At 39.5% G+C, this 13,662-nt stretch overlaps 1 protein-coding gene across 11 annotated transcripts in view; it reads left to right on the top strand.

The window, feature by feature from the left end:
- The window catches only part of LOC116446410, a 300,266-nt gene that overhangs the window by 79,766 nt on the left and 206,838 nt on the right, over positions 1–13,662 (top strand). For 10 of the 11 annotated variants that reach the window (XR_004241218.1, XR_004241220.1, XR_004241215.1 and 7 more), the window contains one exon: positions 1,342–1,430. Coding sequence is in view for 1 of the 11 variants with exons in the window: in XM_032114187.1 (XP_031970078.1) it covers positions 1,342–1,430 (89 nt within the window). In the remaining 10 variants the exon portion in view is untranslated. Of the gene's footprint in view, positions 1–1,341; positions 1,431–13,114; positions 13,297–13,662 lie in introns of all 11 variants that reach the window. The other variant, XR_004241226.1, reaches the window with a different exon arrangement.

Raw genomic sequence — 13,662 nt, 5'->3', positions numbered from 1 at the left:
TGAGGTTCTCTAGACTTTTAGGCAGTTATGTAAAATTGGGGTGATGTGAAAAGACAGAAAACAGAAAAACGAATATTAGATGAAACATTTCAGGTTTTGGAGATGATGAGATGGGTATGAGATGAGCTTGTGGATTTTGTAAGCTTCATCTCATCATAAATGAAGTGCAGTCGAACACAATTGTAGCCGTATCCTGAGCGATGCTTCGCTAAGCCTCACTTACTGGAGCAGGCAGCTGGACTGTCCATGAGAAGCAACTTCACTGAAGCAGCAGAAACCAGAATGTTCTTCCATGTGCTACAGATTGCTGGAAATTGAGTGGGACCTATGCGGAGATTGCATTGTGTACCTTAGATCTGATGAAAATACTTTTATAATGTGCAACAGGGAAGAAATGTGTGATGTAGATGTAGTTCACAATAAAATATGGTGTCCTTTGTAAAAGCAGACCCATCTGTGTGCTGTTATGAAGAAAGACTTTTCCTGTGCCCTGGAAAGCATGTTTTGCCCGTGAAGTTTATGGTGCTATGCTTGCAGACATGGGAGTTAACTGCAGTACATGAAACCTGAAAGGTTAATTTCCTGACTGCATCATTACTCTGTTAATCAAGCAGATGCATATAACACTAGCAGGGCACATTTTTTCCAATTTGGTATTTGATTTATAAAAAGAAGACTTTGCAGGGATACCATTTAACTGATGTAAGTTGCCGAGCTTTTTGATATACCCATGTTGTGGCTCTAAAGTCAAAATGCAGCACTAAAAATGGCTGTGTCCAGAATTTTAAAGTATTATTTGTACCTGGACACTTAAACACAGAGCTTTCCATCTGAAAATAAAGGAAAAAATATTAAGGAAAGACATATTTCATGTTTAGCATAAGTCATTGCTTCTGTATAAATGCAACCATAATTTGGAAATATTATTTCTTTTTCTGTGAGAACTGAAAAACTTCTCTAGAATTCGTGTGAATTAATACCAACAAGTTGAATACGTAGATGGGGCATAGGTGCCAAATCAATAAATTGACTGTGGAAGACTCTTGCTCTTTGGATTCTTCTGTTTTTACATGTCATGTTGATTTCTCCATCTGTAATTAGCCTTGCTAGTAATTGTGTTACTTGTGGTTCTGATTCTGCAACAGCAGAATGTATCACAACTTTGTTTGAATGCATGGACAAAGTCCAAATAAAAAAAAAATTAAAAAATGTATCATTGGAACTAAAAAAAGTCCTTGCAAATTCAGTGTCACACTGAATTCTGAAGTATTACTGTTCTATTTGCAGTGGATTTGGTGGCTTTTATATCGTGTAACATGCTGTTTCTTTTTAAACACTTAGGAGTTCACCAGATCTTTTTGCTATGTGGTTGATGAAGCATTATCCTGGGACAGCAGTGATGATGGATGCATGAACAGAACACACTTCAGGTAAGAAATCAGATGTATGCCATTTGGTGTGGCTATTCATTAACTTTCCTCACATTGTTTCACTTCAGCTTCAATAGTAGCAGTCTTTAATGTTACACCACTAAAATTCACTGAATATAAAATATAAATCTCTTGTCTACATGAATGTTTACATATATTTCTCTGTAAATCAGTGTCAGCTGGTTTTTTGTTTTCCTTCTAGATTCGGTAACCCTGGTAACAGATGCTGCTGCTGCTATTACAGCCTTTACCCTTGCTACTGTATAAATTTCCATAAGAATTTTATTTCACATTAGCGGTTACGACTATAGGTCTGAATATAAGGATAATTTCAGCATTTCTTGAGTGGTTTAGGTAACTTAACTTGTTCTTTAAGGCTATGCCAATTCAGGTTATAGTTGTCAAGTTGTTGATAATCCTTGGAAGTTAACGCAAACTTGTTAAAGCCTTCATGCACAAAGGCAGGCAAAAGTTGGTATTGATTTAATGCTTGCTGTTCCACAAGCTTCCTGGGAAAACATGGACAAATTCTTCAGTTTCCGTATCAGTGGGAACTAAGTGCCTACATACCATATACGCCTACATACCAATATGCTTGCATTTCTGGTAGGGAAAACAGTGTGTCCAGAGTACATTTTTTTGCACAACTCTGATATGCCCAGGGCTACATTGAGCTTCCCGTGTGCCTGAGGGTGACCTTGTTGTGCTGGCAGGGTAGAGCTGCCAGGCAGCCAGTGCTCCAAAATGAAGGTGGGTACTGCTGAGTGCCCATTTCAGCTAAAGTGAAAGGCTTGGGCTTAGATATAAGTGCTGTCTTAAGTCACACGTGGGCTTGACGACCTTTGGGCTTCCAATTGCCCTCTTCTTTCCTTCCTTTGTAAGAGTATTGTGAAGATAGACGTAGTGAAGACTGCGTTGTGTTCAGGTTGGAGCCAGATGTGTAGGTACAGTGTTGAAGAGGTGTCTTAAGGCAAGGACATAAAATATACGAAGGAATGATCCTGGAGTTTACTTTATTCTTCAACTTGTGGGGTGTTAGAGCATAAACATGTCAGACACATCAAAATTTCAGTATCTGTGGATCAAGGTTAGGCCTAGAGATTTAGGGAAGGCATAGTAGCCTCCTGTCCCATGGAGTGGCTGACAGCTGATGCCAAGAAAGGAGAGTGGAGTATGCGGTTGCTTCCCAGATCAATCTCTCATGCTCCACACATGGGCATCTGAGTCAGTGCTGGCTTCTGTGCTAACTAGTCTTGGCTATGCTTTCCATTTCTGTGAATTTGTGAGATTATGTTTTGATCCCAGGTAGATTTTTAGGCTCTGCCACTTTGTAGTGTTCTGGATTCCCCAGCTGAATTCCAGGAGGGAGGAAGCAAGTAGTCCGTGGAGTTAGTTTTGAACCTCCTACTTGCTAATTTCATTTAAGCTGGGGACTGGGTTGACATGCCAGGAGACTCAGGAGTTGAGCTGAGCCTTTTCTGCTTCAGTGGAGTGGTAGGAAAGGATGATGGCTGGGAAGATTTAAAGAGAGTTTAAAAAGCAGCTACACTAAAATCTCATTGAAATGGAATGAAACTGCAGGACTTCTGTGGCCCTCCCACTGGTAGTGCCTTCCTAATGAGTAGGTTTGAGGCAGCTGCTCAGACCTGTCTTGCTTTTCTCTTTCAGTTTATTTCCTGTGATTTTAATAGTAATTTGGGGTTTATGTTCTGTACCTCCTAGAGTTACAGAAAGCAACAGAGAATATGCTATGTCATCTGTTAAGCAGTCATCCTGCCATTTTTTTTCCTGATAGGATTCAAGATTGCGTGGAAGAAACTACCATAAATTTAAAGTATCCTGGGGATCCACACTCAATGGGTTGAGCCTCCCAGCAAGACATTAAAATATAGGACCATTAATCAGAACTGAACTGTATTTTTTCTTGTTGTTTTTCTTTTGCACGTTTAAAACATTTCTTTTGGGTTCACAGAAACTTCAGGTGGACTAAAAGAGAAAAAAAAAAGGAATTGCCCAATGATGCCTTTGCAGTAAAATCATTGCACTGAATAACCTGACTGTACATATTGCACCTGATGTGTCAAGGCTGTGGAAGGAAGTGTGAATATTGCAAAAATCTACCTGACTTGTTTAGATGGAGTCTCAGAAAAACACTATGCAATATATATGATGTTAACTACTGTGGTAGGATTGCTGAACTGGAAAAGGCTGAAGGTAGGCCTCTCTGAGCCTCTCTGAAAAGGTAAAAATTTGACGCTGTGAATGTGCTAACTACAGAATTCAGAGTACGACACTTTCAAGAGTAAAGGCATTTCAAATTCTGTAAAAGCAAGCAGAAACCAAAACAGCTCTTAGCTAAAATCTTAGAGCCAGTTGAAGGAGAATAATTTAGTTATACTGATTCTCTTTCTTGGCAGAGAATATTTGGGAGACAGAATTTATGCAGCTGGGATAGAAGTTTGGTTTATTTTTGCTCTTGATTTTTTTTTGTTAAAAACAGTGGAGATCTTGGACTTAATAAATGATTACATATCCAGATGAATGTTGTACACTTTTTTCTATCCCAAGTGCCCTTATTTTCCCTTCTGTGTCTGTATTTGGGGCTAAATCCTTATGAGATACAGGGCAAATTGGATGTAGCATATCATTTAAGGCTATTTCACTTGAAGATGACTCCACTGTGAGCATTCTGATGGCTCATGGAAAAACATGTAAAAGACTGCCAAGCCAGCTTGCTCACTTAGAGGAAACTGCTGGGCACCTTGTTCCTCAAGTCCCCAGAAAATGGGTGAAGGTTTTTCCCTGAATCCCTTTTGTGAGGCTGATGGATGCTGAACTTGCTTGTGGTACAAAATGACCAGATATTTAATGGAGAACCAAAAGAAGGAACCTCAAATGGAAAAACTTAGCAATACTGGAACTGTGGGTGAATTGCTTGCTCGCTGTTTTAAGCCTCAAAATGGAGATGTGGTGGGGAGAAGGGCAAATCTTCTTTGTTTTCCTGTACAGGAAGGAGTGGCTGAGAAAAATGTGTTTGAGAGAGTTTGGAAATGGAGAAAGTGAATTGGACAATTTGATTAGACTAAAGAGAATAAGGTTTATCCACAGATCCTCTGGATGCATGTGAATATGTGGAGGTGGATTGTTTCTTGCCAGAGATTTGTATAAAATTGTAAAAACAGAGCAAGGTTGGGTTTTTTGTAAATTTTTTTTTCTGTAGCAGGATATAACTAGATTGTAAACTTTGGCAGGACTCTTAACATCTGAATGCTTCCTGAAACTCTGACAATGTTTTTGTAAAACTGATTCTGGAACAGGAATAAATGAGAGATTTTTGTAGTCTTCCTCCTGTTAATTAGATGAAACAGTAAGTTTTATATTTGTCCAGAAGGAGGTAAAAACAAACAAGAAATTGAGATTGGAGGAGCCAAACAAGGACAAATGATGAACCAATTTTTCAAACTGGCATTGACATACCAAGAGTTTGGAAAAAGTATGCTTACAAGCTTCCTTTATTATTATAACCTCTTGAACAGAATAATCCCGTCCAAACAGCTATAAACGCTTTCCAATAGGGAAGTTTATGACCTAGTTTCTGACTGAAACACACCATCACAGTGTGTGGAAAGAACTTAAGTGAAGATGCTGGTGGCAGTGACTCTAGCATATCCTCTTAGAAACTTGATGTATTGCCCTTCACAAACACTTGTTAATTGGAGTCAAATGGAGTGTATTTGAAACATTGTTTGCCTTTTTTTTTTTTTTTTAGTAGGTGTAGACAGTTAAATGCCTGAGTTGGCATGCAGAATTTTCATTGATGTCTGAATTTTTTGACAGAGCACTGTTTGGAAAAATGATCATTCTAGGATTATCCCAACAGGAATTCAGCAATTATAGGATGCCTTTTTAGATTCTGTGCTTGGAGCAGTGAAGGGGGAAAAAAAGGTCCATTTATTCTGTTTACAATTATAAATCTGTTCTGGAGAGACAGGGATAATTTTGATTAGGCTTCATTCCATTCGTGGCTGTCCTGTGAGGAGCAGGGCAAGGACATGATGTGCTCAGAGGAGGTGGGAAGAAAAACACTGAATTTGGGCTTTGTGCATCCAATTCTCTTCAACTGGAGAAATGTAGCCCTGCAGGAAGCATCAGAACAGGCCACATTTCAATTAGCTGCTCTGGTGAGATGCTGGCAGAGACACCACTTCTATGCTGGGGGGGAAGCAATGCATAAGTAAACTAGATCAGCTGGTACAAGTTGGGGGGTTTTGGTTTGTTTCCTTTTTCTTGCTTTTCCTGTGACTCACTGATGTAACTGAAAGTGAGGGAACTGTGCTGATCTCCATCAGCTGCAGCTATGGCCAATACCAATCATCCCTTTTTTTCTACTTTTCCAAGGAGCTTGGGAGTGATCTTAAAAGCACAGATCATTCACGTCAAGAAGAGTTTCTGAATGCTGCTGAAATACATTAAATAATACTTGGTTAGCATGGAAAGAGCTATAGTTAAAATTCTTCCAGTGTTTCAATTATAATTCCTTTATTGTTTCAGTTGCTTATAACTTCCTGGAATTCTCATGTCTCAAGCTGAAATTTTCCAGACTTGATCTTGGCCTGACAGTGACCTTTCTTCTCTTTTCTTCTTTGTTTCTCTTTTCTCTGTGGTATTAAATGAATACGGCTTGGGCATTTCATTTATAATGAGAAGAAAGTAGCAGCAAAATACATTATATCTGTTACATCAAAATTCTGAATAGCTCAGGCAGTGCAGCTGTTTTAAAAAAATGGTGAAAATCATCAAAAGTACTTCTTGAATCTTACCAGAATCTGTGAGAGTGGGGATTCAGATATCGACTTTAGGTCTTGAACTTTCTTTTCTCTCCATCATGCACAGTCATTACACTCCTTAATAATTATAGCATGCAGTTATTTTGCCTAATCAGTGATCAGCTGAATGAAGAAGTAGTCCTTGGTGAAAGAGCTGATCTGTTTTTCACTGTTTGCCATGACCCTGGCAAGACAGGGCTTTGGAAATTCAGGCAAGCACTGTGCAACGGGAGCCCTCTGGGGCATTCCTCCTGTCCCACAGTTCAGCTTAAAAATGCTGAAGTTGTCAGAAACTCTTCTCACAAGAAAATTGTTTGTTTAACACAAATTTTAAATAAACTTTTTGATCAGCTCTACTCAAGCTGTTGGCTGTAGTAGTTTAAATCAGAACCCAAACGTCTTAGGGAATGGAATTTAAACCTGGGATGGAAATGGTGGAAATAAACTGTCAAGTGTTTTCCTTTAAATTAATGCTGATATCATGTCTATTTATTAACTTATGTAAAGGCTACTGGTGATGGTGGTGATGTTGCTAAAGAGCAAATTATGGGGTTTGACTTCTTGACTCGTAATATGTGTTTCAAGAAAAAGATGTCATGTGCTTGCCTGTTGGCTTGCACACAGGCTTGCTTTGCCTTAAAGACTGTGGTTTTTGCCAAGGACAATCATTGTGAGTATGTCTAAAAAGAAATATAAGAAACTTTTCATTTCTAGAATTGGCTTCTCATGGTCTCTTCTATTCCATGGGAAATATCACTTCATGTGCACTCATGAATCATCTCTGTTTCTGTTGCTGAATGGTTGGGTATTCCCTGTGATGCAGACAAGTGCCTCACTCTAAGAGCTGCAGGGCAGCAGCAGCAGAGAGAGGGTGAGAACTGAACTGCCAGTAGACCTGGCAGAGGTTCCCTTTGCTCTCCCACCCTCTAACTTACATTTTAAGTGAATTCCCTAACTCTGAACCTCCCGTGTGATATCACAACTCTCTGATCTTGTAGAGGACTGTAGAAACTTTGTACATTGCTTGTAATAAATTTACTTTGGTCACCTGCAAGATTGTTCCTTACAGGAGCTCAGGAGTGCTGTTCAGCCACTGCTTCAGCAGCACTAGGTAAAAGTAAGGTAAAAGTAAAATGTTAAGCTGCTAAGTGAAAATAAGGTGCCCATGGCATAAACCCAACTTTTCATGTTGCCAGAGAATACTTAGTCCTTCTTGGAGAATGGTACTGTATATGTGCTTCTTTTAAGATTTAATGATCTCAGGATTTAAGGTTCGGTCAGTAAGTATGAAAGTTCTATCACAACCATTTTCACCTTTAAAAATTAATCAAAATGTATCTTCTGTACCACAGTGTGAAACAACTATCTTGAAGTTGCATTGATCTGTCATAAAAAGCAGAGTCTAATACCAGGACTTAAAAGAAAACTGCTCTGTGTCTCTAGTTTATGCCTTCAGAATAGGAGGAATTGTTTTCTTTAAATCAGCCACCAGATTTTGGTCCAACCTACCTTTCTTTCGATGACAATCTTGTCAAGTGTGCCATCTTTCTAACCTGTCCTTGAGTGAGTCACAACCTTCGTAACTGTAAAAGACATATGTCTGAAAAATTTGGACGCTTGTTTTCCAGGGAAGACCTTGGATTCTAAATTCTTCCAAGCATCCTAACATGTGGCAAATTATTAAAGTGGAATTGCTTGGAAGAGGTAGAGTAGTAAATTTCAGATTCATCGGTTAAAATACAGCCTTGTCCTTACAGCTGGCTTTGATGGTCCTAATGAGGAAAAACAGTGCATGCTTTGGTATTGGCAGCAGGTAGTGAGAACCACTGCAAAGGTTGTGGGTACATGACAGTCAGTATGCAAGAAGCTTTAGGTGAAATGAATTAATAAAACTTCCTAGGAAATGACAAACTTCTGTTTCTGTGATAAAGATTTCCTTGTCATTTCAGTCTCATTAAAGCTACTGGTTTAGGTTTGCTCTTTTCTGTGTTGTCTTTGGGCTTATACTTTCAGTTACATTCTTATATGACACTTTTTCAAAGAATAAGCATGTATTTCTACCATAGATATTAAAGTGAAAACTCAGTTATTGGCAAATACAAAAATTTGTTGTTTTGACATTTTTGGCCCAACCTGTCTGAGCCCTGTACTTGGATGGATGTGTTCTTTCAGGTGTACAGCTAGATGTTGGTTCTTTAGCCAGCTGTGGGCTATTTAGAGTGGATTTCTAGTAGGAGCATGGAACTAATTTTTGTCATGTTGACTTTCTGTTCAGTGGTTTCTGTATTGTTTTTTCCCTTGTAATCTACACTTTAATTATAGGTATAAGTATTTAGCCAGTCATAATGGGCTCTAGTGTTTGAAACTTTAGTAACAAAAGTCTTTCTGTCTTGGGGTATTTAAAAACTGACCTTTAACCTGTTGAATCAAGTTAAATGGGGAGTGATAGCCTTAACTCATTTTTTTTTTCTTTCAGCTAATTTATTATTAAATAGTCTATGGTGATGAATACTTTTGGAAAATTCAGCTTAACTCTTGAAATGCCAGTCTGGAAATCAGCTTTGCTTTGTCACTTCCCCAGCCCTCATGTGCCTTCTCTTATATTTGGGCTCTATAAGTTAATGAAAGACACACCAGTCACATAACTCAGTATATGCAGTATAGGCAGAAAAAGCTCCCTGAGAGAGCTGAAGCAACTCCCACGCAGTAAATTCATGAATTGCTGAGCACTGCTGCTGTTCTGCTGAAGGAGGGATCAGAATAGCTTTTTTGTTGGTTTGGTTTTTTTTTTTTTTGGTGCCTGGATAATTGTGTGAATGTGCCCCATGTGCCTGACCTCCCTCCCCCACCTTCCCAGGACCCTCAAAAGTAACCATAATCCTTACGCCTCCGGCTTCCTCACCAGAAAAACACATCAGCTCTTAGCTTGGAAAACATCCTGCTTTGCAGATGTGCTGTGTTCCAGGGAGGATGGCCCTCTCTTGGACTCTGAGCTCCTCAGATCATCCCTCTTGGAAATTATTAATTCTGGTTACATTGCTGCTCTGCATACAGTCAGGGCGGTCTCTTTTCTTATTTCAGGGACCACTGCAGGAGGGCTGTGTTGCACATTGTATATCACTGGTTTTGGTCTTTGGGTGCATGTGGTGACTCATAGGTTTAGTTTGTAGTCAACTGAAAATTCAGCTTGAAAGTTTAAACTTGTTTTAGAATGTTTACTATACAAAGTTGTTGTTTTTTTTTAATAATATTTTGGGAGTCACCACTAGGATGTAGACCCCCTAATAGGGAGAAGTTAAGCTGAGGTGGAAATGCTCATATTTTACAGGGCATGAAAGCATATAGTGCTTATTGCTCTGTTGGAGGAGAGACAAGGGTATGTAGCCTTATGTATCATGGTATGGAGCGGGCTGAATGGAATAGCTGAGCCTCTGCTGTGTATCCCAGCACTGATCAGTGCTGCATTTGCTGGAGAAAATGTCTGGGAAAGGCAGCACGGGGTTGTCCGGTCAGGAAATCTTCAGGCACAGAGTCACCAGTGAGGTGGCAGATGTAAGGAAACTGGCAGTCTGGAAACCGAGAACCAGGAATTTAGGTATGGTCAGGGCAGGACTGAGCAGGAACATTGTCTGGTCAGCAGTCTAGCGCTGCTGCCATCTGATGAAAGTGGTGCGTGCTCGATTCACACCAGCACCAATCCTTTCTTTACTTGCCCAGGACAGAAATGTCGGTGTGAGAGATTTCCGTGTGCGATTGAATTGCTCTTCTTGGACCACCCCTGGGCAGGCAGACTCCAGTCAGTCGAATCTATGTTGGTGGCAGCTCGGAGTCTCTGCCATCTGTAGGTTCAGATATGCTGGAGATTAGGCCTGTTTCAAGCTGTCTCTTTTATGGCCATACCCTTCGTCTGATCCCAAACATTAAGAGATTAAGTTTCTTGAAATATCAGCAATTGTCTGCCTCCCCCCTGGCTGGAGCAAACCTCTTAGCCCACAGATGTGGGAAGGCTTGAATAGGTTTTCAGCATGAAGGAAATGTTGAGTTCCCAAGATGTATGATTTATAGAGAGGAATAGTTTTTCACCTGCAGAGTGTTGGTAAATGCTGGTTTTTTGTACTTTGGTCAAGGGCGTGCACTGATAAGCTGGTGGAAAGAAATGCAGTGAAGGTAGGTGTTTCTTCTACAGAATGAATACAATAAAAATAGGAATATGCATAAGAGATGGAAAGTGCTGACTACTCAGAGTTTTCCAAATGCATACTAGTTTAAAACTTTCATCTTATTTTCTTTGGGGACTATATTGCAAGTTTTGAGCATTGTATGTTTCAAAATAAAGCCTTTATCATGACGAAAAGTTGAGTACTTACTACCCCAAGATCTATTAAAAATCTGGAAATGGCAGGCAAAGCAGGGAGTTTTTGATTTGCATGCTGTACTTCCTGAGGAGGAGTCTGAAAATAAGCAAAAATGAGGTTTTGATGCTTTGGCAGTCCAGAATTTTGTGAAGCTTCAGAAAAGGTGTACAAAACTATAGCATGCAAGCTTTTGTTTGTTCAAAGGGGACTACTGCCCAGCTCCACTGCTTTGTAATGGTAAACACTGAATTTCACTGCAGATAAACACTGCCACCATAAAGAAAAAGTCCATACTCCAGGTTCTGTATCTACAACTAGTTCCAGGACTTGGGAGCATGAGTCCTTCCTACAGTGCAGACCTGGCGCAGGGCTGGGTAGTCCCTTGGTTTTATGCTCCAAGCCAGGATGTAGATCTGGGTGTGCCTGAATCTCCACAGCAGGGCTGTAGAGATTTTCATGATAAATCTTAGTGTGGGTCAAACATGTGTGTGACTTGTTTATTAGGAAAATGTCTGATAATTTCAGACTTGCTTTGAGTAGCTTTCATGTTTAGGTTAACTCTCTTTTTTCTGTGATTAGACATCCTTACTGAAAAATCCCCCTAACATGGCAAAAAATGTCTTTTTTGTAGTGACGCTGTTCATAAGGAGCACTGTAATATCTGCTCTGAGTACAATGATGCATTCTTCTGTTCATGGAATCACAGAATGGTTTGGGCTGGAAGGGACATGTAAAGATATCATTTAGTCCAGCTTCCCTGCCATGGCAGCATCGTCTTTCACTGGATCAGGTTGCACAAAACCCTGTACAACCTGAATTTGAACACTTTTGTAGGACAAAAACTAGATTGCATTAGGTCCTTTGCATATTCTGCACATTAGGGAAATAATTTACATTATCACATATAATTGTTTTGAATTTTACGGAAATGAAGAGAATATTTATTATGTAAATGTTGTTAGAATGGACATGAACATTTCACATATATAGCTTGTCTTATTTTTACCACTCAACACGCAAAGGCATATTTCCTCTTAGAAAAAAATTTTTGGCCAAGTTCTACTTTTTCAGATCCACAGAGGTGTAAAAAACCAGTTCTGTTGATGTCTCTGTGATGAGTTAAAATTTTTGCTTATACAACTGAGTGGAGATTCTGACCTATAACTATCTAAAAAGTATACATTTAATTCTTACTTAAAGTATCTCAAACTTTCAGATATTGCTATTTTAAATCCACTTGATTTTTTTTAATCTGCAAATCCTTCCGCATAATTCACTTTAAGTCAGCTGTGATTGCCTTCTCCTGCTTGCAGCTGTTCCCATTTTCTTAAAATGTAGACTCTTTGAAGCATTTGCTATAGACATCATTAGTTTAATTCAGGGGGAACTTGCTCACTAATCTGTCAGTGTTAACCACAGACAACGTGTAAGTACACACATACCTATACTATGTGATACACACATTTAGAAGTGACTTCATCATGTGGTTTGGTCTACAAAGCCAAGGAGGAGAACAAGGCTGTTTTTGCAGGAAGATGTCGCCAAATGCAATTATCTAAAACTCCAATTCTGCTAACAGCTTGTAGCTGGCTGCCTGGGGAGGTAACTCAGCAGTTAAGCCAAGCAAAACAGGGAACGAATTGCAGCAGCTTACAGGTTTTTTGCACTTGAAATTCCTCCTGTTTAACTTTACAAGTGGAGTGGAAACCTTAAACTTGCACTAAAAGGGGTGATCTCCAAAACTTGCTGTCTGACAGATTCTTGAACTTAAGGAATAGCTTTTATTAAGACCCTGAAATTCAACTTGTACATTAGGAGGCTGGGATTCCCTGCGGGTATTGGTACAGGGCTATGCTGTAAGAACTGGGTTCTTGGCTGGAATGCCTTTTGTGTGTTTGCACAGGAGGAATGGGGATGCAAGGAATCTTAACTTCAAACAAGTCAGTCTTCTTTGAGAAGAAAATGTTTTATTGAAGTTGGCTTTAACATAGGTGCCATAGCAGGAGAAGTTAGCAGTGGTGTTTGAGCCTAACATGGAGCACGATGCTGAGCAGCTTCTCTTACATCTGTAAGGTTGCTCTGGGTGTGCTGTGTTGCTGCAGTCAAGGTCAGCTGTGGGGCATGGTGGGGTGTGTCTGTGTGCAGACAGTCTATAGCAGTGTACAGCAGAAGCATCTGTGAGGTTTGCCATTATCACATAATGATTTGAAATGCCACTAGGCTTAAAAAAAAGCACACACGTTCTCATAGCACTGGCTGTTCAAGTGTATAATGGATATTTCTAACTGAGACAGGAAAGCATACACAGTAATTAAAACACAGAGCAGAAAAATTAGTCAAATTTGGCACAAATGCCTGAGAAAGTGTCTGCTTTAGCTGTAGATAGAAATGAAGCACCAGCCAAAATTACTTTCAAAGGCTTTAATTACATCTGTTTTAATTTAGCATGTAAAATGCAGGATATTATTTTTTAATATAAATTTAATTCATGGTTAATCTGCAGATTGCAATATCCTTCCAGTAGAGATGATGTACTTGGACTGCGATAACTGAAAACTTCCCTTTCGAGATGTTTGGTTAGTCTGTCACAGGGCCTGCTGTCCAGAACCACATGTTCTCTGTGTATGTGCAGCTGCTGCTGGGGGATCATTTAACAGCAAAACCCAACCCTCTTTTGGTTTTAACGTAAGTGCATTATTATACAATAAGCTGTTCGTACTGCAGATATGTAAATCAGACTTAAAATATAATATCATGTGCATGGTATTTTTTCTGAAGTGCACACAGTGGGCATGGAGAGTAGTACTTCTCAAACTATTCCAGAGCTTGTTGCTTAAAAATGAGAAAGGTTACATGCTTGAGATAATCAAAGTTTTTTCACTAATTATCCTATTCCAAATGAGAAAGGGAGCTTGTGTGTGTGTGAATAGTTAGTTCACATATTCTGTACTGTTCAATGGCTGTGGGTGTCATGTGCCAGTAAAGAGTGAGTTCAAAATGCTTCTGATAAGAGAGTGCAGGTACCAGGCAAGGGAGAGACTGGCAGTCAAG

This window comes from Corvus moneduloides, chromosome 1 (assembly GCF_009650955.1).
Source record: "Corvus moneduloides isolate bCorMon1 chromosome 1, bCorMon1.pri, whole genome shotgun sequence".
In the NCBI taxonomy this organism is placed as follows: Eukaryota; Metazoa; Chordata; class Aves; order Passeriformes; family Corvidae; genus Corvus; species Corvus moneduloides.
Note: the sequence above shows the minus strand (reverse complement) of the source record. Positions and strands in the feature narration are given on the sequence as shown.